The 26638-nt window shown below is 41.0% G+C and overlaps 1 protein-coding gene across 1 annotated transcript in view; it reads right to left on the bottom strand.

Moving 5' to 3' along the window:
• The window catches only part of DNAH11 (dynein, axonemal, heavy chain 11), a 374558-nt gene that overhangs the window by 146693 nt on the left and 201227 nt on the right, over positions 1-26638 (bottom strand). The window contains exons 50-55 of the mRNA XM_010839026.1: positions 25566-25727; positions 25118-25311; positions 20591-20753; positions 19366-19489; positions 18808-18950; positions 3714-3875 (exon numbers count right to left, since the gene is read on the bottom strand). Coding sequence (XP_010837328.1) covers positions 3714-3875; positions 18808-18950; positions 19366-19489; positions 20591-20753; positions 25118-25311; positions 25566-25727 — 948 coding nt within the window. The remainder of the gene's footprint in view (positions 1-3713; positions 3876-18807; positions 18951-19365; positions 19490-20590; positions 20754-25117; positions 25312-25565; positions 25728-26638) is intronic.

Below are 26638 nucleotides of genomic sequence, written 5' to 3'. Positions count from 1 at the left end.
AGAGTCCCATAGACTGCAAGGAAATCAAACTAGTCCATCTTAAAGGAAATCAACTCTGAATATTCATTGGAAGGACTGATGCTGAAGCTCCGATACTTTGGCCACCTGATGCAAAGAGCCAACTCGTTGGAAAAGACCCTGATGCTGGGAAAGATTGAAGGCAGGAGAAGAAGGGGGAGACAGAGGTTGTATGGCATCACTGAGTCAATGGACATGAGTTTGAGCAAGCTCCGGGAAATGGTGAAGGACAGTTAAGCCTGGTGTGCTGCAGTCCATCGCAAAGAGTCGGACACGACTGAGCCACTGAACGACAACAAAAGGAACATAGTATTTTCCTCCTTGAGTGGACATTTTCCCAGACCAGTTTGGGAGATGGCAGGAAAATATGCCATTCTGATGTTGCCAAATCTTCAACAAGTTTTACATGGAAGGGATGCCAGAATGTGGAATAAAGTCATTTTCTTGACAATGCTGATGATACTCAGCTTGTGTAACTATTTTGCAGTATCTCAGCAAAAGGACAGAGCATTTTCACTTGCTAGCTGGAGGACATGCCTGAAAAGGATGATCTCCATCTTGCTGAGATCCTCTTTTCTACTCCTTTCAGAGCAAACTTCACCCCTCAGAGAGCTCACCTTCTCATTTCCATTCAATAATCTCTCTTTTCATCAAGCCTTGCTTTAAAGTGTGTCAATTATTCATCTTGACTTGAAAAACCTAAAGCATCACTTATCTTTTAACACCTGTTTCTCTTGCCTTTTCCCCTGAATTTTCCTAACTGGGACGCATAGACTTCTCAATAAGCCCTGCTCCCAACTATCATTTTCAAACTGATTCCCAGGCACAGCCAGAGGGTCGCCCCTCCCTCCATACACTGTGTCTTCCCGTCCCCGTTTCCAAGGGTCCTGTGAGGTGTGTTTATGGACACAAAGTCATCAGCTAAATAGCTGGTGATACTCAAGTGTCAAGCTATGTGGTCATTCTGTCAGCTGTCACTTGAGTTCAATGCCAGGTAACAGGAAAGTAGCACAAACACTTACTGAGAAGCAATCAGCCCACACCCCTGGGTTCTGAGTGTGTACTGACTGAAAATTACATGTCAACGCACACAAAACCACTTGCCTTGAATGACTCCTTTCTCTGTGGCTAAAGCAGGGGAGGGTCACCTTTGTGTAAGTACCTTACAGTCAGCAAATGAGGTCAATAATTAAGAAGTGCCTAAATTATGCTGATAACTCTCCTTCTTAATGATCAAAATTAAAACTAAGAAATTGATCAAATTAGTATTCATTTAAAAAATGTAAAAGCTGTTTCTGACCTCTACTGAAAAGGCCCCACACATTTTTAGAACATGGACACGTTGCACTCTGAATTATAATTATTGCTCCTGAGCAACAAATTAGGAAGGTGGGAAAGTTAAATAGGCACGCAGCACTGGGATGAAATCGTCTGGCTAATTTGTTTCCAGGCATAATTCGGCGCCACAGAAATGGGAAAGTGCTTTTTGAATTCTTATTTGGCACTCAGCATCCTATAGGAGGCATCGTGATACCACCAAATAGAGCTGAGCACCTGCCAGGAGCCCTCTGGACTTAAAGCAATGCAAGTCCTGCCACAACCAGCAGATGTCAATGGTCACTGGCGTATTCAAGCTCCTTCAGGAAGAGCTGTCTCCCTCATGGGCAGGAGAAAACCTGCATCAGAGCAGCAAAGGCAAGAGCCTTAACGCACTGTCCAGACACTCGGTTAAACCTCGTTTCCTCCCGTTTGGGAAATGAACATTAAGAAGCCAAGCACACTGTTCCTTTACTCTTCCTTACCAAGCCAGCCTGGTCAAACGAACTGGATAAAACAGATTTTTGCTTACTAAAGGATACACGCTGGCTCTCTCCCTCTAGTAATTTAGTGTTCTGAACCCTCTTGTAATTATCAGAAGACAAAATAGTGACCTATGTAATTCCAGGGATGCGGTGGACCTAGCATTAGCTGAAGACATTTGTGTTAGTAGCTGTGACCATTCTTTGTGATCATATTTAAGGATGGTCTTCTGGATTTTAAAGTATAAAAGACTTCTGATAGATTGAACGCAAGTGTTAGTCTCCATTAAGCGGGGTTCCTTTGACTCTTCAGAAGACACATCATGGGGAGAACAGCATTTCAGACAGAAATCAATCGATCCTGTGATGGCACACTACTACTCTGTTCATGAGAACAAATTGACATATATTTCCCTCAATGTAAGAGGGGCTTTGCGGTGCTTCCTGGCCAGTGGAAAACAGTGACTATCACTTAAAACAGCAGAACGACACAGTAATATTACTCTCTCTTTACCCCCCAAATCCTGTTGGTGTTTTAAAGGTCTGGGTAAGTTCAATGTTAGGGGTGAATATAGAGACAGGCAAGAGAAAGAAATTTCTGGCTATGGAAAAAAAAACAGTGAAATAGAAGAGTCCAGGTTTTTCATTTATTTATAGAAATGTTTTAAGTGTGTGTGTGTGAAGACAAGAAACTGAGAGAAGGTATTTGGATATCTTAAACTCTGTCATATATGTCTTTAATATGTTGCATGACAGTTCTTCCTTGGCAATCTGGCGCTAAATAGTTAATAAACTTTAGGGGAAAAAACATATAAGATAAAGCTTTATATATTATGTATATAAATATAAATATGCAGTAAAGCTAGCTGTATTACAAACAATTCATTAAATAAGTAAAAATGCCCAGATTTCTAACCATCTGGCACCAGAAGATGTACTATGAACAAAATGTGAAAGGATGGCTTTGGAAAAACAGCTCTTAGACCTCTGGGAGTAAGGGAGGCCACAGCAGGCTGCCTGCTCATGGTTTCAACCGGTAACGGACCTCACTCCTTATGTATCCCCAGTCTTGTTTGTGGCTCTGAGAAGCCCTTTTCCTGTCTGACTTATTCTAGGCATCCTTTCTCCTCAACCCTCCATGGAATTGGAAGACAAAACTCCCTAGGAAATGTTCACAATCACCATCCTTCCAAACTACCTAATCAGAAAGATGCTCGCTTCACACACAGCTTAATTTCTAGGAGGTCTAATGGTTCCCTCATATCCGCATTTCTTTTTCTCTTTGAATCTGAATGAAGTTTTGTTTGTTTTGTTTCATGTGACCATTTGAAAATGCAATAGGAGGTGGAAATTTCATCATGAGCAAATGATATACACGGACCCATAAAACAAAGAAGCAGATACATTATACGACTTAATGATTACTAAATCCACGGGGGCTGATTTTTCACCTAGCAATACCATAAATGAGAAAAATCATACAAGCGCCTTACTTTGTTAAGATCAAGCATTGCATAGCTATGAGTGGCTACTTTTTTGTTTAGGTTTCTAGTTGTGGATTTAAAGGATTTATATACAGTAAGCCCCAGTTATGACTCAAGTCATATCCAGTTATGACTCAAGCAAGTGATGATCCTGACCTTTGGTGAGTCCCTGGATGAGTAAGAACTTGATCGCATGCTGTCTGTGTGTGTACACATCTCGACTGAACACTAAAAGACCAGTCACTATATTCCATAGAATGTAAACTCACAAGGATGATATTATCATCTTAAACAAGGACAATTTTCTGCTACAAGGTGTATTTTGGAAATTATTTACTGAGGATTTGGGTCAGAGTGTGCGAGTACATGAGTGTTTTGAAAGAGAGAGAGATTGGAGGCTGACACAGCATACCTCAGTTCCCTTGGTTTCCTCAATGAACCTCCTGCTGACTGTGACCAGAGCCTCCTGGGGCCAAGCATGGAACCAGTCAACAGCCGTGCAGTTAACCAGGGCTGGGAACTTCCGAGCTCTACTTCTCAGCGTGTGACCAACCGGAGAGAAACACAAAATGATCTGTGGAGACACGGGGGCAGGGCAGAACCAGGAGGGTGATGAGTGAGCAAAGAATTACACTGAGACCCTGGACAATGAAAGAAAGGAGCGCAGCCAACCGTGACATTAAAGCAGCCTAAAGCACCACAGAGTGGAAAGCAACATTAACCTCCCTGCTAATCAAAGTACACAGGACCCCATCGGACATACAGAAATACTGCTGTGTGCTTTCCTTAAAACCAGTCCCTCTCCTTCTGAACATTTTTGATGATCATCATATATAGTGAGAAATTCATTCTTTTCTATTACACAAGTCACATTATGACAGTAAAAAATAAAAAATTAAAAATCAAATCTCTGTGATAATACCAAGACTTTCATCTTCTGGCTCCTATTATGTAATTCAGCAGGCTCCTTAAAACTGTGTATAAGATACTTTTAAGAAAACAACATTTTATCATATTGAATACTTTGTTCCCATTTAAAATAAAATACATTCACTTGAGTTCATACTTAACATTCTTAAAAGAGTAAAAAGATCGGTTTATACATGATCCCAATGAGAAATTTATGTTTGCAAAGTTCTATTTAAGTATTCAATGACTTAAGAGTTCATTTAAATCGGGAAGTTTCCACCTTCTCTTTAGTGACTCAGGGCTGCTGCTATCAAGAGTACCTGAGTTCCGGCTGAGACACGTGTCCCCGGAGCTCAGTGAGGCAAGCAGGTTGTCAGGAGGCGGGCGGGTCTGAAATCCCTCCTGGGATCATCAGGTGTGGCACTCTGTGTGTGTACTGGCACAAAGGAGGTGCTTACGAAGCTCCCTTTTGTGCTCTGCCTTCTCTCCCAGGTCACTGTGGACTTGAGGGCACTGGGGGCACTGGTGCCAACTGGGATAACATCTGAGGACGAGACTTGGATTTCTGTTTTCTAGGCACAGCTTGCACTTGATGACATACACAAAGCCCTGCAGTTCTCTTAATGAAATCTCTCACACTTTGAGATCAGGCATCTGACAAAACCATTTTTCATGAAATATGATTTTTCCCGCATTGCATTTTAAACTTCATGTCATAAAAGCCATAATAATACGTGAAACCTTATATTCCCATTTAATAGGTGCTTTTACTCTGTTAATTTTATATACTATGGCTCTTCAACAACTCGAGATGAATCCCAAGATCTTAAGTGATTTCCAACAATGCATAAGCTGGCTGATCATTTATTTTTTTATATTCAAGAGTCTAATTACAAGTCTAATAACTGCTCTAAAATTGCATGTCCTCAGGAACAAGCCTCAGTTACAATGCAGAATTTTTCACTTAAAATTGAGATTTTAGATTTCTCCTCTCAGCCTTGACTCCCTAAACAAGAATATTTTTCTTTAATGTCCTCCAAGTTGGTTTTTCACACCCAACTTACCTCTCATTCATGACAATTTTGGAAACTTCATTTATATGTAATTTTAACAAAGACAGAGGAAGGGGAAGCTCATTTGAGTTACTAAATATTTCCATCACTTCTACACTTGCTATATTTCTACATTTATTACTGGCATACTATCAGGTCTTAAAAGTGTGTTAGAAAATAAAAAAAGGAAAGAAAAAAAGTGTGTTAGAAAACAAAGCATCTGAATCATGTCTGGTTAGCCTCAGGAAAAAATACTTTGAGTAAATATCACTAGATATGCCTTATTTATTGGAAGATAATATAGAATGTTGATTAAAAAAAAAAAAACTATTTCTTTTTCTACAATTTTACAGTTGAAGACATTTTTTTCCCCTATGTTATTTATTGTGGCTTAAATAAGGAGGCTCACAGTACCATTTAAATTTCACTTGGAGGGCAGGCGACAGGAGACTGGTAGTTTTCACAGTTAAGAGTTGGTGAGAAGTGCAAATTCTTGGATCTAATCCAGACTTGGGAATCAGAGGACTCAGGCCTCTGGGTGGGGCTTGGCAAACTGTGTTTGCAACAAGCTATCCAGGTGACTCTGACACCCACAGCTATAACCTAATCATCTGAAATTTTCTGTGGGAATACCTAAATAAAGCATTTACATTTTCTAATGCTTTTGCAGTTGGTGAAACATGCACAGAATCTAAATTTGTATCTACATACAGAGTGAAATAGAAAATTTAGAGAATTTTAAATAAATCAGATAATCCTTAATAACCTACATCTTATCCCATAAAATAGACCCTGGGAACAAAATCAGAGACATATGCTTTTTCACAAGTACTTCCTAAGAAGGGAGAGGATTCCGTCCTACCAGCCTGGAGGAGTGCGAGGACTGCCCAGATTCTCAGATCAGTAATTTCCACCTTTGCTAGAAATCTAGCACAGATTCTCTCCCCATCCAGCCTTCCGTGGCAGTGGTCTTATGTCAGGTTTTTTCGAGAGCCCAAGTGAATGTCTGGAAACTGTTGGTTGCTTTGTTCTTTTTAAAAATAGTCTCCACAACTTTAGATATGCTTGAGTAAACTTGAGTTGTTGCCTCAAGGAACTCTGTTGTGGGGGGCGGGAAATCATCCTATAAGATCCTATTATATTTCTCTCATTTCATGAAAGATTAACATAGTAAAGGACTGATAAGAAATAAGACAAATAAATGATTAGAAAAAAGGGTGTAATATTTATAATTTACCCTTTCAGTTCTGTTGACATATAATTGACAAATAAAACTGTAAGATGTTTAATATGTACAATGTGACAATTTATAAACAGACATTATGGCCAAAACTTCCAAAACTATGTTGAATAGTAATGGTGAAAGTGGGCACCCTTGTCTTGTTCCTGACTTTAGAGGAAATGCTTTCAATTTTTCACCATTGAGGATAATGTTTGCTGTGGGTTTGTCATATATAGCTTTTATTATGTTGAGGTATGTTCCTTCTATTCCTGCTTTCTGGAGAGTTTTTATCATAAATGGATGTTGAATTTTGTCAAAGGCTTTCTCTGCATCTATTGAGATAATCATATGGTTTTTATTTTTCAATTTGTTAATGTGGTGTATTACATTGATTGATTTGCAGATATTGAAGAATCCTTGCATCCCTGGGATAAAGCCCACTTGGTCATGGTGTATGATCTTTTTAATGTGTTGTTGGATTCTGATTGCTAGAATTTTGTTAAGGATTTTTGCATCTATGTTCATCAGTGATATTGGCCTGTAGTTTTCTTTTTTTGTGGGATCTTTGTCAGGTTTGGTATTAGGGTGATGGTGGCCTCATAGAATGAGTTTGGAAGTTTACTTTCCTCTGCAATTTTTTGGAAGAGTTTGAGCAGGATAGGTGTCAGCTCTTCTCTAAATTTTTGGTAGAATTCAGCTGTGAAGTCGTCTGGACCGGGGCTTTTGTTTGCTGGAAGATTTTTGATTACAGTTTCAATTTCCATGCTTGTGATGGGTCTGTTAAGATTTTCTATTTCTTCCTGGTCGAGTTTTGGAAAGTTGTACTTTTCTAAGAATTTGTCCATTTCTTCCACGTTGTCCATTTTATTGGCATAAATGCAAACTAGTACAGCCACTATGGAGAACAGTGTGGAGATTCCTTAAAAAACTGGAAATAGAACTGCCTTATGATCCAGCAACCCCACTGCTGGGCATACACACTGAGGAAACCAGAAGGGAAAGAGACACGTGTACCCCAATGTTCATCACAGCACTGTTTATAATAGCCAAGACATGGAAGCAACCTAGATGTCCATCAGCAGATGAATGGATAAGAAAGCTGTGGTACATATACACAATGGAGTATTACTCAGCCATTAAAAAGAATACATTTGAATCAGTTCTAATGAGGTGGATGAAACTGGAGCCTATTATACAGAGTGAAGTAAGCCAGAAGGAAAAACATAAATACAGTATACTAACGCATATATATGGAATTTAGGAAGATGGTAACAATAACCCTGTGTACGAGACAGCAAAAGAGACACTGATGTATAGAACAGTTTTATGGACTCTGTGGGAGAGGGAGAGGGTGGGAAGATTTGGGAGAATGACATTGAAACATGTAAAATATCATGTAAGAAATGAGTTGCCAGTCCAGGTTCAATACACGATACTGGATGCTTGGGGCTAGTGCACTGGGACGACCCAGAGGGATGGTATGGGGAGGGAGGAGGGAGGAGGGTTCAGGATGGGGAACACATGTATACCTGTGGTGGATTCATTTTGATATTTGGCAAAACTAATACAATTATGTAAAGTTTAAAAATAAAATAAAATTTAAAAAATAAATTAAAAAAAAAAATAAATAACAATTAAAAAAAAAAAACAACAGACATTGTTAAAGGATTCCCCCCCACTGAGTCAGTTACACATCCTTTACCCCATATGTTTACTTTTTTCAGTGAGAATATGTAAGCTCAGCAAATTTCAACTATACAATACAGTATTATCAACTATGTGTGGATGTTAGTTGCTCAATCGTGTCTGACTCTTTGCGACCCCATGGACTGTAGCCCACCAGGCTCCTCTGTCCATGGAATTTTCCAGGCAAGAATACTGGAGTGGGTTGCCATTTCCTTCTCCAATTATCAACTATAGTCACCATGTTAATCACTAGGTCCTCAGACCTTCTTTATCTTGTAACTGAAAGTTTATAGCCTTCTACCAATCTCTCTCCCTATTTCTCTCACCCCTTACCCATCACTTTTCTACTGTTTCTCTAAGTTCTACTTTTTTTATTCCACACATTATTGTTACAGTGTAGTGTTTGTCTTTCTCTGTCTGGCTTATTTCACTTAGATAATGCCCCCAAGGTTCAACCATGTTGTCACAAATAACAGAATTTTCTTCTTTTTTAAGGCAGAATAATTTCCATTGTGTTTGTGTATCCATATGTGACTGTGTAGTTATATGTGTGTGTGTATCTTGCATCTTCTTGATTTGTTCATCCCCTTACGGACACTTCAGTTGTTTCCATACATTGGCTACCATGGATAAATGCTGCTATGAGTATGAGAGTGTTTTTGGTCAAATGCTTTTTCTCCATCTACTGAGATGATCATATGATACTTAGCCTTTGTTTTGTTAATGTGGTGTATCAGGATGATTGACTTGTGGATGTTCAACCATCCTTGCATTCTGCAATAAATCTCACTTGATCATTTTGTAGGATATACTTCTAATGTACTGTTGAATTCAGCTTGCTAACATTTTGTTGAAAATTTTTGCATCTGTGTATCAAGGATATTGTCCTGTAATTTTCTTTTCTTGTGGTGTCCTTATCTGGCCATGGTATCAGGGTAACACTGGCCTTATAAAATGAGAGTTTCCACTCCTTCTATTTTTGGAAGAGACTGAGAAGGATTGATATTAATTTTTCTTGAAATATTTGGTAGAAGTCACCAGTGAAGCCATCTGGTCCTGTAAAATATACCTATGAAATACTTCAGTCTACTATAACATGCATGCTAATACTCATTTTATTTTATACCGTAGGAGCCATTATCTGGTTATCCTCTGATGTACATCAGTAGAGACTACACAGGCTAGGGATGCTTAACAAGCATTTCACATACTCTAATGGAAGCCTGCATTATTAAGTTGGCTACCTGAGCTCTTAGCTAACTTCTCCTATCACCTTAAGTGGTTGGTTGGTTAGCATCATGAATACTGAATATGATTGTTCAATGATGAAATGATATTGTTCATGATATCTTAGAAATACAAAAAGAGCTGTACTTGCACCACCACTGACATACAAAATAGGAAAATACATCTTGAAGTATCCCAGTAATTCTCCCCTTGACACCTTAGACTTTGGGTTTGACCAGTTCTGTGGTAAATAGCTTATAGAAAGGAGAAAGTTTTTGTACTTCTATGCAATACCAATGAGAATCTTAGCTTAATCCTACCATGAGATATTTCTATACCTGCCTCAAAGGAAAGTTCCCAGAGGACTAGTCAGGTTCCTAAAAGGACAGAGTCGGGATTACAAGCTTATAGGGCAGATTTTAAGACTTCACAACTTGTTTTAAGTTATGTGCTACAAAGCCTATATACACTAGAGTTCAGTCTGCGGCTTCTTTCTTTGCAGCACACCTTAGACTGGGAGATTTGGGGGGATCAGTCTCCATCCCCTGAACTGGAGTCATCTACTTCCAAGTACTGAACTTCCTGAAATACATCCCCAGATAGTTCCTCACAATTGCAAATGACCAAATTGGCTTAAGTTAGTTCTCAGCAATGGACTGGAAAGAAAAGTCAGCTAAGAAAGTTAAAAATGCCTCAGACAGCTGTGCTCTTTTCTAAAAGCAAGTTCTCACAAGTAAAAAGCAAACCCTGAAATCACCATCTATATATTTTCTACAGCTCTAACATTTGGATGTCAGGAACTTGCTTTTGGTATCCATACCATAGAATTTTCTATTCCCTTCTTTCCCCTCTACACAGGTGTTATGACTCATTTGTAATATCCCCCTTTTCATTGTGCTCTGTAATACATTTCAATTTCTTTTAGATTAGATCCCATGCAAGTACATATTCATTTGTATATCACTAAAGGCCTCAGTCCATTTCCTCTTGTGACAGAAATTTGAATTGCCACCATCACTGTATTTTTTCCAGTTGGTATGTTTATTCTCATATAGAGGTAATCCTCCCACATATTCACTTCAGAAGCTTCTAGCCATAACTTGTGTTTGCATTTATCCTCAAAGTCTTAGTGTTTTTCAAGAATGATGAGATCTCAATCTTACTGAGAGAATCCTCATAGGAATGGAGGTTTAGCCTAGAAACGATTCCTCAGTTCAACTGTTTTAATATCACTATCATCTTTATATATTTTTCTGTACCATCCTCTCACCTAATAACCATCTAACTTCAATTATTTTTATGAGGTTCAACAGCATCTACAGCATGCAAACATTCTACAGGTATTTATATTTATTTTCTTTCTAGGTAACACACAATGAAATCGTTTCCATGACCTTTCACTTGTGAATATTGGTCAGTACAGATTTTTACATGGGGTAAAAAAATTTTCACTGGAGAGTTTTAATTATTTTATTATTTTCTTAACTGAAAACCTCTTCAGTTCACAAAGTTGTATGTGGAAGCCCAACAGAGCAAAGAGCAAATGCATTCTTGAAGAGTAAAGACAGTAGGAATTATATTCCCCACTATATTTCCTTCCCACTTATCCCTGTATACATGAGGGGACGAATCCCTTGTCTGTAGGGCTGGCACTGCACACACTGCCTTCAGGCTGGTCTGCAGCCCCACAACCTCATATAATGGTGGTTATTAAAAATAGAACCTCAGATGCAGATCCCTGAACATCCACTAAATGGGTCCATATTTGAAGGACCCAGAAGGTTTCTCCCTGTGATCTGAGCTGCTCAGTTAGCAGAGTGGTCCCCCTTTTGCTGACATTCTGTGCACAGGAAGTTGCAAGAACAAGTGCCAGTGATGCTGGCAAACCCCACTTCTAGGCATTTAACATATGGTACAGGTAGCGATTCAAATAGGTTATAATGAAAGATTATATGATAAGTGGTGTTGGGACAATTTGGGGGAGAAAAAGAAAGGCCACCTTATATTGCAAAAAGCAACCCAGGGCGAAACATTAAAGAAACTATAGATCAATTTAAAGAAAATTCAGAATAATATTTTCATAACCACAGAGTATGAAAATGTTTCCTAAAAAGCAAATCCATGAAGAAAAAAAATTAAATATATTTAACACTACATTATATAAAGAGCTCCCATAAATCAATTAAAATTCTAACAAACCAAGAGGGAATTGGCAAAGGGTATAATTGGATAAAGGGTTCAAACAGTTATTGAAAATAAAGTGCATTCGAGTTAAATAGTTCACCCCATATGCCAAATTCTTAGAATCATTTGATATTTTTTTCCCTGTGGGAGATTTTGAAACAAAATGACAAAGAGGGAGGTAGAGAAAATAGAGATGTGAAAAAAAAAATTAGTCTGAATAAATGCTTTGTATGTGTGTCTATATACATAGAAAGTTGGAAGAAAATAAACCAATAGGTTTTCAGTCATTATCTCTAGATAATATAACTAAGCATAGTTTTTATTTTCTTCATATGGTTCTGTATTTTTTAAAAATTCTTTATAACGAACATATGCTTCTTATAAAAAATGAATCTCTTCTCTCTATATACATGCATGTATACACACATATACATAACATATTTGTCTTTGTTTACTCACCAAGTTGTGTCTGACTCTCTGTGACCCCATGGATGACAGCCCACCAGGTTCTTCTGTCCATGGGATTCCCTAGGCAAGAGTACTGGAATGGGTTGCCAGTTCCTTCTCCAGGCTCCAGGGGATCTTCCTGACCCAGGGATCGAACCCACATCTCCTGCATTGCAGTAGGTTCTTTACCACTGAGCCACCAGGGTAGTATATGTAACAACATAACGTGTGTGTGTGTGTGTGTGTGTGTGTGTATATTTATATATTTATATTTATATGCATACACACACACACACACACACATGTACCGGGGAAGTATATATATAATTTAAAAATACAAAACCATATGGAGAAAGTAAAAACTACACACACACCCCCATAGACAGTGAATAACTGAACAGATACCCAAAATCTTGTGAAAGAATCAGGGGCAGCTACATACACCAAGTGTTCTTTTCCCCATGCCATCAGATAGCCAGGAAGGAAGACAAGAAAGACGAGTTTTCACGTTAACTAAAATGGCAACCCACTCCAGTGTTCTTGCCTTGAGAATCCCAGGGACGGGGGAGCCTGGTGGGCTGCTGTCTATGGGGTCGCACAGAGTCGGACACGACTGAAGTGACTTAGCAGCAGCAGCAGCAAAGTTAGCAGAAGAGAATGAGCGTACTCCACTCCAGGTGTAAGATGAGAATTACATGGGAAAAGACGCATATACACAAATGTGAAGGAGAGGGGCATCTAACATTGATTCACTGGTTTGCTTCAGCCCATCCAGGAACACACATCCGGTCATCATTAACAGGCACTGCCCTGCGGGAGTCAGAGGTCATGTTTCACATGCCAACAGGTTCTCACTGCCCCTGCATTGTGAATAGGAAGTGACTTGCGGTGGTGAACACGGGCAATGGGCTGGCAACATCATGTCGTTTAGCCTGACCTGCCAGGCGTGCTCACCAACCCTTGCTGCACATCCAGCTTCTTGTGTTGCCCAGCAAGGAACATACGCAAAGGAAATAATCACCTCATCAGAAATTCTGAGTCTTTAGCACATGCTGCTGAATATCACAATATACTTAATATGACACTGACACAGAGAAATCCATTATTCTTAAAAAAAATTCCAAGGATCTGAGGGTAGTACACAGGGATGAAGAGAAGGAAGCTGTGGTTTTCTAGATGAAAGGTGACCTGTTTCTTCACTACATTGTTTCTCCCTCAGGTTAAGGCACTGACCGCAAACCTTTCTCAGGAGGTAGCAAACTAAGTGACAAGGCCAAGAAGGATGTGAAATATTCAAGGCAGAGATCTTATTCCTCCTTAGCATTTAAAAAACTAAAAAACCCTGCTACTCATTTTCATAGGGAAGAGATAAATTATCCAATTAGTAATCCTGTGACAACAAGGAAAAATGATCCGTATCTAACTCCAAAATAAATTCTAGCTAGTACCAAGGTGCATCCTGAGAAAGGTGATGATGAAAAGGCTTAGACAAGAACAGAGGTAAACATAAACACGGTCTCAATTCTAGTGAGGCCTGCTGAAGCACAGAGTCACAGGAAATACAAAGCCAAGTCCTGATGGACCTAACAGTATGAAAATGCAGAACTTCCCTACTGTCTCTGAACTACATGAATCTTACTAAGTTCAAGGAGAACCCTATCATTATCTCAAAAGATGCTGCAAAAGAATTCAATAGGCAGATACTTCCTTAAGAAGACACACCCTGAGTCAAAAGCCAACACAAAATGTAACAGTGGAACAACAGAAACACTTTCTTCTGTCGATTTGATACAATGTGGGAGGAGAATGGATAAATAAAACATTAGGCAAGACAAACTATCATCATCTTCAGGCTATATATCAGCCAACCAACAGAAACCATCAGAGAGGCAGTAAGGTAGCTGACTACAAAATTAAAAATCAACAGCTCTCCTATATAAAAACAATATACCATTAGGAAGCGTTAGGAAGGAAACAGGCCTTCTACAAAAGGAATAAATGACTATTTATCATGAAGATTAAATTCTCTCTAAAATATATTTAAAAAGTTGTTGGCATGATTTCAGCCAAAATTTAAATGGAATGTGCTTAGAATCTGACAAAATGATTCTGCTGTTTAACAAAACATAAAAATATCTAAGGGCAACAAAGAAAAACTAGGTAAGTGCAATGAGACACTAGATTAAAAAAAAAGTATAATGAGGGTTTCATAACTCACACAGCACAAAGCTAGAATCAGCAGTAGTATCAAGAAAATGGAATAGAGGATTTGGAAATAGACCCAGTTCATATACAATCTGGCACAAAATAAAAGTGGTACTTTAAATTAGTAAGATAAGAACATATTTTTTTGGGGAAAAAAATTACCCTGAAACCTCTCAGCTCACGCTGTGTCACATATAACAATACATGTATTCCAGCTGTGGCACAGTTTTAACCGTAGACCATGAAAGCATGCAGACCCCAGAATGGCTGCTGCTGCTGCTATTCTAAACCAATGTCCAATTTTATCCATAAAGCCCTCGTGACAAGATCAAATATGCACCTCCACATACTCCCTCATAGGTGGAGCTGACAAGGGACACACTTATGATCAGTAAGATGTCAGCTTAGGGATTTGGGGGAGCTTTGGATTCCTGATTCAGAGAACCCCAAGTCTCCTGTGCCTCTCTTTCTCCTGCCGGAAATACAGACCTCGCTGCACTTGTCATGTGGCCGTGAGGCAGGAGGCATCAGGATGGGTGCTGGCAGGAAAGAACGGCAGGAAAGCATGGGCGTGTAAAGGGCTTACTGAGCTAGTCTGGACTCTGATGTGGGAAGAGGCTTTCCGGAACTATTCTTGGAGGTTCTCTTCATTTGTAAGCCCAAATGAGTTCTAACTGCTTCCAGTGACGAGTTTTAAAATCTGACAGAAAAAAATACTTTCCTAAATATGTAAGAAACCCCAAATCCACAAAGGCAAACACTGATCAGTCTACTGTAAAAACTTTAAAAAACTTTTCAGAGTTATAAACAAACCAACAGAGATCTACCACATATATAGGGCTTCCCTGATAGCTCAGTTGGTAAGGAATCTACTTACAATGCAGGAAACTGTGCTTTGATTCCTGGGACGGGATGATCTGTGGAGAAGGGATAGGCTACCCAATCCAGTATTCTCAGGCTTTCCTTGTGGCTCAGGTGGTAAAGAATCCACCTGCAATGTGGGAGACCTGGGTTTGATTCCTGGGTTGGGAAGATGCCCTGAAGAATGGAAAGGCTACCCACTCCAGTATTCTGGCCTGGAGAATTCCATGGACTGTATAGTCTATGGGGTCGCTAAGAGTCGGACACGAATGAGTGGCTTTCACTTTCACTCACAAACACACACACACACACACACACGTCTTTTAAATATATATATATTTAGAAGATAAATAATAGAACAGGGAAAATATCTGTCACCCGTATATAAACCTAATCGATAAGTATACATAGAACTCATAAACAAAACCATGTGAAATTCAATGGAAAAGTGGGTCCTTTATGACCCAGCCTCAGGGGTTACTCAGCATCCTTGTGCTGCTCCATACCCTACTCTGTTAGCTGAAGCAGGGATAAGCTCACTCAGAGCCAACAAGAGGGGCCTAGATCCCACCTGAGAATGAGAAGAACATCAAAGAATTTGCAGGCATGATTTAAAAACCACTACGAGGTGTAACTATTGAACTCAGTAATTTCCCTTCTAAGAATTTATCCTACAAAAGCAAGCAAAGTTACGTGTATAAGACGTCTGTAAAGGATGCTCATTCTAGTGTTATTTATAACAATGGGTATCAAATTTCAGCATGCTTCAGAATCACCTGGAGGGTTTGTGGAAACATAGATTTCTGGGTCCTATCCAGAGTTTCCATTTCAAGAGTTCTGGGGTGGGGCTGGAGAATGTGTACTTTTGAAAAGTTCCTAGGTGATGCTGATTCTGCTGCTCTGAACAACAGACTTGGGTTGCTGCTGACCTTCCCACCCAGGGATTGAACCTGTGTCTCTTACTGGCAGGCGGGTACTTCACCGCTAGCGCCACCTGGGAAGTCTGATTAATTACATTACTATCTCAAATTCCATTGTTGTACTCGTTTTCCCATTTCACAAAGAAAATGTGACCCAACTATACCACAATGGAACAGGGAGAAATCTCCAGCCTTGTTACAATCTGGCCAACATATGCTTAGTCACACTTCTGATGGTCAGAAAACCCTCTGGGCATCCAAAACTTAAATTCTGATTTCTAACCTCAGACCAGAAATGCTCAGTAAGAACAATGTAGAATCTGAAACAGGAGGGTAGAGAAGAATCACAGCTACTCTATACCTGAACCTCCACAGTGTCAGTCCCTCAGCTGTGTCTGACTCTTTGCAACCCCATGGACTGTAGCCCACCAGCCTCCTCTGTTAATGGGATTTTCCTGGCAAGAATACTAGAGTGAATTGTCACTCCCTTCTCCTGGGGATCTTCCTGACCTAGGGATTGAACTGGGGTCTCCTGAATTGCAGGCGGATTCTTTATTATCTGAGCCACCAGGGCAGCCCTCCAGGCAGAGGCATATTCACAGCTAATCCCCCTTCTTCCTGTGTACTCCAGGCTTTACAGGAGTGGCAAAGAGGTCACGAGTACTAGAAGGAGTAGCAAAGAATACTAGAAGGACGAGCAAAGAAATAACTTTTCTTGGTTAGTAAATATTATTTCAGTTCAGTTCAGTTCAGTCGCTCAGTCGTGTCTGACTCTTTGCGACTCCATGAATCGCAGCACGCCAGGCCTCCCTGTCCATCACAAACTCCCGGAGTTCACTCAGACTCACGTCCATCGAGTCAGTGATGCCATCCAGCCATCTCATCCTCTGTTGATCCCTTCTCCTCCTGCCCCCAATCCCTCCCAGCATCAGAGTCTTTTCCAATGAGTCAACTCTTCGCATGAGGTGGCCAAAGTACTGGAGTTTCAGCTTCAGCATCATTCCTTCCAAAGAAATCCCAGGGCTGATCTCCTTCAGAATGGACTGGTTGGATCTCCTTGCAGTCCAAGGGACTCTCAAGAGTCTTCTCCAACACCACAGTTCAAAAGCATCAATTCTTCGGCGCTCTTCTTCACAGTCCAACTCTCACATCCACACATGACTACTGGAAAACCATAGCCTTGACTAGACGGACCTTTGTTGGCAAAGTAATGTCTCTGCTTTTCAATATGCTATCTAAGGCTGAATTTTCCATACTGCTGCTGCTGCTGCTGCTAAGTCACTTCAGTCGTGTCCAACTCTGTGTGACCCCATGGACTGCAGGCTACCAGCTTCTCCGTCCATGGGATTCTCCAGACAAGAACACTGGAGTGGGCTGCCATTTCCTTCTCCAATGCATGAAAGTGGAAAGTGAAAGTGAAGTCACTCAGTCGTGTCTGACTCTTAGTGACCCCATGGACTGCAGCCTACCAGGCTCCTCCATCTATGGGATTTTCCGGGCAACAGTACTGGAGTGGGGTGCCATTGCCTTCTCCAAATTTTCCATACTAGTATTTTCAATTGGCTTTCTGCCATGAGTGTGGTGAGGTTTCTTGTTCTAATACTTCATCCTTCCTGCTGCTGTTACTTGGTTACATTATATCCTCGTGCCTACACTATGGCATGGAGTTGTCTCTGGATTGAATCTCAGATCATCTGAGTGACAAGCCTCAGCTACTTGCCCTGAAGTACTAATATAGTATCACTTCCTCAACTCAAACTCCTCTGCTCCTTTAATGATTTACAAAACACTGTGGTTTAGTCACTAAGTCATGTCTGACTTCTGTGATGCCACGGACTGTACCCTGCCAGGCTCCTCTGTCCATGGGATTCTCCAGGCAAGGATACTGGAGTGGGTTGCCATTTCCTTCCCCAGGGGATCTTCTGGACTCAGGAATCGAACCCAGGTCTCCTGCATTGCAAGTGGATTCTTTATCAACCGAGCTATGAGGGAAGCCCCACCCTTTCCTCACCCCAATTAACTTTCCCAGCCCGATCCACCTGTTTCTTCCAATAAGAACTCTATGTCCCAGTCATTTAGAGCGGTAGTTCCCAATCCTTTTGCCACCGGGGACTGGTTTTGTGGAAGACAATATTTCAATGGGCCAGGGAGTGGAGGATGGTTTCAGGATGATTCAAGTGCATTACATTCACTGTGTTCTTTTTCCCCATTATTATTACATCAGTTCACCTCAGATCATCAGGCATTAGATCCTGGAGGCTGGGGACCCCTGATTTAGTCCTATTTGTGGTTTCTCCAAATATGTACCATGCAGTCCACTCTTAACTCTTCCAAATGCTATTTCCTCTCCCTGAAAGCTCTTCCCCAACCCAGCGCATCCCCAGGAATTCCAAGCCACACCTGACACACAGCACGCCGCCTTCTCCAGGAGGCCTGCTGCCCTTGGAAAGGATGCCGAACTCCTCTGGGATCAGCATGGCGACACTTATTGGTGATGTCTCGTTTCCTGTAACAGCATAAGCTCTTCAAGGATAGACACCATGTCCAGCTCACTCGGGTGCTCAACCTGCTTAGAACAAGGCCTTGTAGGGAACCAGCATCAAAGGAAACTTGAAGAAGCTGCCCTCCAGACACTCGAGAAAATATGCAAATGGCCTTTTACACCAAATGACTGGATGTCCTTACAAAATGTATGAGTGGAATTCAAACTTGTCATGTGAATTCCCAAACAGAACCATATCAGAGTTGAAACAGCACGTTTAACTAAATGCAAGGAAAGCAAGTGCTTCTTACTTTGAGTTGTCGTCGCACTCGGAACAAAAAGAATTTCCAACAGTTTTCTTTGGAGTCCACCATGCCCAGACCACGAACTTCATCACGAACTCCAGAAATTATCTTGTCTACATCTTCATCACTGAACAGATCAGGAATTTCCCCTGCCCCCAAAGGAATGAGTAGAGTTATTAAGACTGCTGTAATTCATATTTTAGATATGACTTAAAATGCTTTCTAATACAAAGTTCAGCTTTAATGATAGAGTTTGAAACCAGAAATGCAATTTTTTTTTTTTATAAGACACAACACAGTGACAACAAGCTATGACAAACCCACCCACTAAACTTGCACAGGCAGGAATAACATTTACTTCACTGAAGGCCTCTGCAAGGCCTTTTACATCGTAAGCAGACTAAGAAAGCGATACACTTCAAATTAGTCAGGTTTATACGTTTCTCCCCAAAGAATGCCCCGACAAACATCTCAAAGACAAATTATCTCTATTTAAAGTTCACTGAAACCACAGATCATTTGTCTTTGGGGAAGATCTTTCATGGAATGTGTTGGTTTAATCACCTGATGCCAGCAAGTCATTAATCAGCACGAGAAAGCTCTCATCTAGAACCTGGGCATCTGTCAGCAGGAACGCGGTGGGCATGTTCTTGGCTCCGGCTCTGATGTACAGATTGGCAAGGTCTACCTGTAAGAAGCAGAGGCCATCACTCACACTGTGCTAACATGCTCGTGTGCTGTCGGCGAGGGGTGGGCAGAACCGAGGCGCTACAGCGGGAGGGCTGGCGCCGTCCTTTCCCCGTTTATACGTTCTTTCCTCTCGGTGACTCTCTTCTTATGGGGGCAAACATTCTGACATCGGCTCCATTTCTGGCACATAATGATGACTGTCATGTTTATGGCTTCAAGGAGCCCAAGATGCAAACAGGCTCCTGACAAACAACTCCCTTCTATTCAAGCAAAAGTGAATTCAGTAATGATTTTGTTAAGCAATGCAGCGAAAAGAAGTTTTTGGCTCCTTTTAACAACTATCTACTTCATTGTTTGGTGACTTAGAGTTTACTAGTTTTATTTAGTAATATTGAAAGCAAGTGGTTTGTTGTTTGCTTTAAAATAGCACTTGCCACAAACTCTAAGTACTATTTTGTAACTACTATTGTGATTCAAAAGCAAAATTTTAAAAAACATGTCAGTGTTTCTCAACTGTACTCTCATCATATTTTCACAATCTGATACAAAGCAGAAAAAATCTCTATGCACTTGTTAAAGAAAAAAAAAGGATCTCCCCCTCCCTCCATTGTATTGGGGTATGAATACTGCTGATTTTCAGGTATGGTCAGCACAAAAGAAAAACATGTTTGTATTTAATAAAATGTTTTCTGAGCAAATCTGACAGGCTTATAGGCTTATACACATACAAATGTTGGTAGCAGTTTACTATTATTAATTCGACAATGAAGGAGAAAGTTTAAGTGTTAGTTCCTCATTCATGTTTGACTCTTTGCCACCCTATGGACTGTAGCCATCAGGCTTCTTTGTCCATGGGGATTCTCCAGGCAAGAATACTGGAGTGGGTTGCCATTTCCTCCTCCAGAGGATCTTCCGGACCCAGGGATCAAACCAAGGTCTCCTGCACTGCAGGCAGTTTCTTTGTCTGAGCTACCAGGGAAGTCCCTGAAGGATAAACAGCCAACAAAATCCTCTGAAGAGCTTACCCGCCTCCATGCCTGACTGGAGCACCTTTATCCTGGGGCAGAAGGAGCACGGGGCCGCCCATCACTAGACTTACCCGAAGTTCCTGGATCCCAAAGCCTTGGGTCAGAGTGATCTGGAAGACCTCGAGGCTGCAAACGTAAGCTGCCAGGCGGGACAGGCTCTGCTTGCCACTGCCGCCCACTCCGATCAAGAGCGCATAACCCTGAGGGGACTGCAGGATGCGGCTGATGCGACACCTGCGGAGAGAAAACACCCCCAACAGATGACATCCAATGAGCCTCAGGGCTATGCGGTTTCATTTTTCAGATATTTAGATACTAAACTCCGATTTGTACTTCAGACTTTCAGTCCTTGTTCTTCTGTTTCCCAAACAAAAAGATGCTGCCTGCATCTGCCCCCTTATCACTTGCCCAACAAACCATCCTGGCCAATGACATCTGGACTCCCACTGCTGTGTTACTCTCCCTCAAAAGAAGGCAGAAAATGAATACAAGGACTTACATCAAAGCACCACGTTTTCCTGATTAGCAAGAAAGATCCTAATGGCACATCAGTATCCACGTATAAGGATATCAAAGGGAAAATGTCTTTGGGCCAGAAACTTTGCTATAGAATTAGTTTGGGAAGAACAGATTTGTTTAGACCAACAAACACCTCACATGCGATTTACTTCATGCATTTTAAACACTTGCCTTTTTTACATGATCCTTATGTCCCTTGCATGAAAGCTTTCCTCATGCCTTGAACGGTCTAAAACATTCTCGGAAAGTGTTAGAATCCAAGAGGTAAATCTCCAGCAAAGTCAACTAATCCCTTTTCCTGTATTATCAAAGAGGTTCTGAGTGCTTATCCTATTGATATTATTGCTACATCTTACCGTTAGGAATAAGTTGGCTTTAATGTGATCAACGTAAGCATGTGTCCAGTTGCTTCAGTTGTGTCCAGCTCTTTGCAACCCCATGGACTGTAGCCTATCAGGCTTCTCTGTCCACAGGATTCTCTAGGCAAGAATACTAGAGTGGGTTGCCATGCCCTCCTCAAGGGGATCTTCCAAACTCAGGGATGGGACCTAATCTCCTGCATTGCAGGTGGGCTCCTTACTGCTGAGCCACCAGGGAAGCCCCCAGTATAAGCATATGGAAGCCCAAATGCAAAAAAATTTTTGAAAAGACTGCTGTATTTTCTCTCAGTTGCTTTCCTGACATGAATTTAAGCTCTGAACAATCCAAACAACCTTTAACACATTTTTTTTAAAGAGTACTTTTTGAAAGAATTAAGTTGGGATCACTTATAGTAGGACCAGCACGCACGATCATTTCCTGAAAACCTTCAATAACTGAAAAGACAGGTTATTTTTCCAAGCTCAGCCACCTCATTAAATTTTACTTCACATGACCACATGACAAAACCACCTTGGCAAAGCTGTGAGATTACTCTAACACGAGTGAAACCCCAACTTACAAGGCAGGGTTTTCATTTCAATAATGTGCGCTTTGAGGTCTGCATCGACAGTCTGTAAGTGGCAAAGTCTCTTTCTACAATGTTCAAGGGCACACTGAAATCATCTCTGATGTGCAGTAAATCAGTTTCTAGCTCATAATCCCTAATCAAAGCAGCAGCTTTTCCTTTCAGGTCACTGAGAACTCTGTGTTGAAGGATTACAGGGGACAACTCCTCAGTGCCAACAACACATCTCTTCCACACGAGCCATGACAGACGGCCAGCGTACATGAATCCAACCAGAAACAGCATTACTAATAACTCACTTATCACCATGCTCAGAGATTCTAACGGAAGCGTCCTCTGTCTGCTAATCAGAGGACTGTCACTGCAAAGGGATCCATAAAACAATCAATATGTAGGAAGCTTGTAATAAATGATGATAGGGAAGCCTCCCAAGTTTTTCTTAGGCACTTGGGCTCAACATTTTAAGGAGTGACTCTTCTAAAAATCGAATTCTCCACATTTCTTGGGTCTGTTTGAATTGCTTTTCTCACATACTTCCTTCTCTCTTGACTCATTTCATTACTTTAATCTTTGCCCAAATATCACTTGTTAGAAAAGCCAGCATTATTAACTGAGTGGCATTCCCCCAAATGCATATGCTGCTGCTGCTGCTACTGCTAAGTTGCTTCAGTCGTGTCTGACTCTGTGCGACCCCACAGACGGCAGCCCATTAGGCTCCTTTGTCCCTGGGATTCTCCAGGCAAGAACACTGGAGTGGGTTATACTGAAGCCCTAACCACCAGTACCTGAAAATATAGACTTAGGAAATAGAGTGATTGAATAAATTGGTTACAATAAGGTCATAGGGGAGTAGGGTGTATCCAGTATGACCAGTATCCTTATAAAAAGGAGAAATTTGGATACAGACACACACAAAGGGAGAAAGTCACATTATGACTGAACTCAGGCTGTCACAAGACAAGGAACTTCCAGAAGCAAGGAAAGAATTCTGCAGCAGTCTCTCCCCAGCACCTCTGAGGGAGCATGGCCTTCTGACATCTCGATTTCAGACTTCTTGCCTTCCGAACTGTGAGACAATAAATACCTGTTTCTCTAAACTTCCCAGTTTGCAGCGTTTTGTCAGAGCAGCTCCAGCACATCAGTAGAGCCAGTGAGAAATTACAGTTATGGGGAAGCAGGACAGGAAGGGAAGATGCCATCGACTTCCTACACAGCAGCAGCAATGGCCAGCTGTTTAGACTACTCAACCGACCCTGTCATTCCCATGCTAAGCTCTGACCCTGAACTTCTCACTGCACTTAAAAAGAAAGAAGCCCCCCTTTCCTCTGGTTACAAGAAAACACCTGTACTCATGAGGCCTGTGTCCACCTCCCCACCTTGCCATACGCCCCTCTCCCTGCTTCTCCATGCTGCAGCCACAATGACCCTCTTTTTGCTTTTGGACATTCATGGGGCCACATGAAATCTGCCCACACCTAAAGCGTTCTTCCTCCAGATCTTTCCATGCTGAGCTCCTGCATATCATTTCAGTCTCACCTTAAATGCCACCTCCTCACAGAGACAGCCAGTCCCTCTTTGGGAATTCACATGTTCATTGCTCAGGATCAGTAGATTTTATTCCTCAGCAGGACGTATCACTTTCTGCCATGTTCCTCACTTGCTTATTTGTTCATATCCTTATAAACATCCCATGGGATCACTAAAACATGAGCTCAATTAGAGAAATAACTGGATTATCTTGCTTGCTGCTGTCTCCCCAGTACTTGGGCAATGTCTGACAGCAGACGTCACAGATGGTCGCACAACCTGTGCACGGCAAAGGCACCCAAGCTAGGAAGTGAGAGCCTGTTCAGTCATACTACATCAGGGAAGGGGCCTTCTTCTAGTTTTCTGCCCAGAAAACATGCCCTTCCCTTTTTTCTTCCTTAACTTGCACGTAAGTACTGAATAGGCTGGCAATGTTACTGTTTGATACTCAGTAGGCACTCAATGAACATTCTTAACCAAGGAAAATTAGCTCAAGTCCATCCTGTCTCTGCCACTTACAAATTTTTAAGATTTTGAACAAGTCACTTACCTTCCTCTTTCTTCATATTCTTCCCTAAGGCTATGGCAACCTACTCCAGCATTCTTGCCTGGAGAATCCCATGGAAAGAGGAGCCTGGCGAGCTACAGTCCATGGGGTCACAGAGTCAGACACAACTGAGTGACAGACACACACACACTGATAGGCTGGCAGTGCTCCTGTTTGGCACTCATTTGGCACCCAGTAAATATTCTTAACCAAGGCAAATCAGCGTGAGTCTGTCCTGTCTCTGCCACTTATGAACTTTAACTTTGAACAAGTCACTTACCTTCCTCTTTCTTCATACTCTTCCCTAACAGAGGTACAAGTTAAAGAACATGAAATTATGGTTCTCATGGCACTTCAAAAAATAGTATACCTATGTAAGACATTATTGTGACATAATTCATATAGACACTTAATAGTCTTTTAACGGATCCATGACACTTAAACCTATTATCATTTATATATCCATTTATATAAAAATTATCTATTATACAAAGAACTGTGTTTGACATTCTTGTAATTTGTTGAATGCAAGCTTAGTGACCTTCTCTGAATCAGGCCCATACACTTATAGTTACAGAAGCTAAGGGGATTGGAATGACTTTTTGCAAAAGATAATTTTCTTACCTAACTCAGATTATCAATTTCCTCTAGCACAGAATTCAATTTCCTTCCTACACATGTACATTCTTGAGGTCTTCTACAAGTTGCCTTTTGCTTATGACATGGTAAGTGGCTGCACTTACAGGTATGTGACATATTTATATCCTAGAAGAGGGCTGTGTCTTGTCTTTTTTATCTTGTGTTCTCAATCAAGTTTTTCTTTTCATTTTTTGAGGTAACGTTGGGTTTCAATATTATATAAATTTCATGGAGAAACTTAGTTTTATACTGTATGGCAAACAGGAACTGATAGTTCAAAAAAATCCCAGAAGACAAACAAACAAACAAAAAAAAACAACTGATAGTTCAGAGTGTTCAGTAAGATCTACTGAATAACAGCAACTGTGGACACTCAGCCATTTTTACTTTGTGCAAAAGCATCACAGCCCATCAACTCACACATGTTGCATGGCGTCTTCAAATAAAACGAGGTGCATGGCGGCATTGAGTTCATTGTAGTCATCCAGTGCTTCCGTCAGAAACGTCTTCAGCACCTCCCAGTCCTTCACCGGCATGTAGCACGGGTCTTGGCTGCCCTTAGCAAAATGGCAATAGATGAGGGGCTGCTGAAGCAGCACATGGCTAGCTACACCCTGCGGGAGGAGGAAGTGAAAAATACGGTCATGTCAATCTCCAGAAATGATTCATCTGGAGGCAGAGTGACTGGTCCAGGGAAAAGCCTGTAAATCAACCCATGGGTGGATGTCATCTTCCCCTGTACAGATCTGGAATCACAGCTGTTTCAGCAAGGGAATCATATATACAATTCATTCACATCCTTATCCCATTTCTGCCCAAAAGCCAATATGCCAGAGCACATAGTGACCTTTGGAATTCATTTGCTTACTTCAAAGTATTTATTAGCAGTTTCCAGCAGTTTTTTATGAAACAAATCACAGTCCTTTGTGTCTATCAGTTTGTCTCCATAAACACGAGAAGATTCATGAAGCCACAGGCGTATTAAATCATTTGGACACTTTAAACACTCAGGAGAGGTGAATAAAATCCCCTAAAAGGCAAGAGGGGAAAAAATTAAAAATTCAGAAGGTGATAACATTCCAAGATAATACTTTCTTTTAACATATTCTTTAACTGCCTGCTGAATTTAGCAATTTACTGAGTTACAAGAAGGGTTATAAATAGTATTACATATCAGTAGTTATAGTCTCCGATAAGCAACATTTAAACAATTAACTATACAATAAAAAGGATTAAAGAATGGGTTGCCATTTCCTTCTCCAGGGGATCTTCCCAACGCAGGGATCAAACCTGGGTCTCCTGCATTGCAGGCAGACACTTTACCGACTGAGCCACCAGGGAAGTCTATTAAAGAATTAACTACCATTATGCCCATTTCCAGGAATGAGCTAAGGCTGTATTTCAAGAGTCAGCCCAGGAACTAAATATCTGATCTTAGAACTTGTACCTACTGTCTTCAGGAAAATCAGTTTCTAAAACTAGCTAACATGGAAGTCATAGGACAGTAATATATTTTATTCTAAAATCCTGTGATGTCATTTAATCGAATTCATTCATTTTACAGATGAAATATATAAGATCCAGAGCTGACTGTCTGAACGCACATTTTGTGGGTAGTCAAAACATTTTGATTCTCACTTTCCTGCAACGCTATTCTTCAATATTTTGGATTCATATAGACCCAGTTCTCATGGGGAGAGTCACCGTGTTCTGGGCTCTAGGGACAACACCAAGGGAGTCATAGAGAATTAGCTGTAAAAGGTTAAACAACTGTTGGGTGGTGTTGGGTGTAGTCAACAGACTGGATATGAATGGTGAGCAGAAAGGTCTTTCACCTCTTGGCCTCCCTTCCCTCCTATGACCAAAAACCTGCTTTTAAAGACCGTTTAATTGAGCACAGTCTTTCAGGCAGGTGCAAGAAAGATCGAGATGAAAAGGAAT

The sequence above is a fragment of the Bison bison genome, unplaced genomic scaffold (assembly GCF_000754665.1).
Source record: "Bison bison bison isolate TAMUID 2011002044 unplaced genomic scaffold, Bison_UMD1.0 scf7180017864109, whole genome shotgun sequence".
NCBI classification, from domain to species: domain Eukaryota; kingdom Metazoa; phylum Chordata; class Mammalia; order Artiodactyla; family Bovidae; genus Bison; species Bison bison.
Note: the sequence above shows the minus strand (reverse complement) of the source record. Positions and strands in the feature narration are given on the sequence as shown.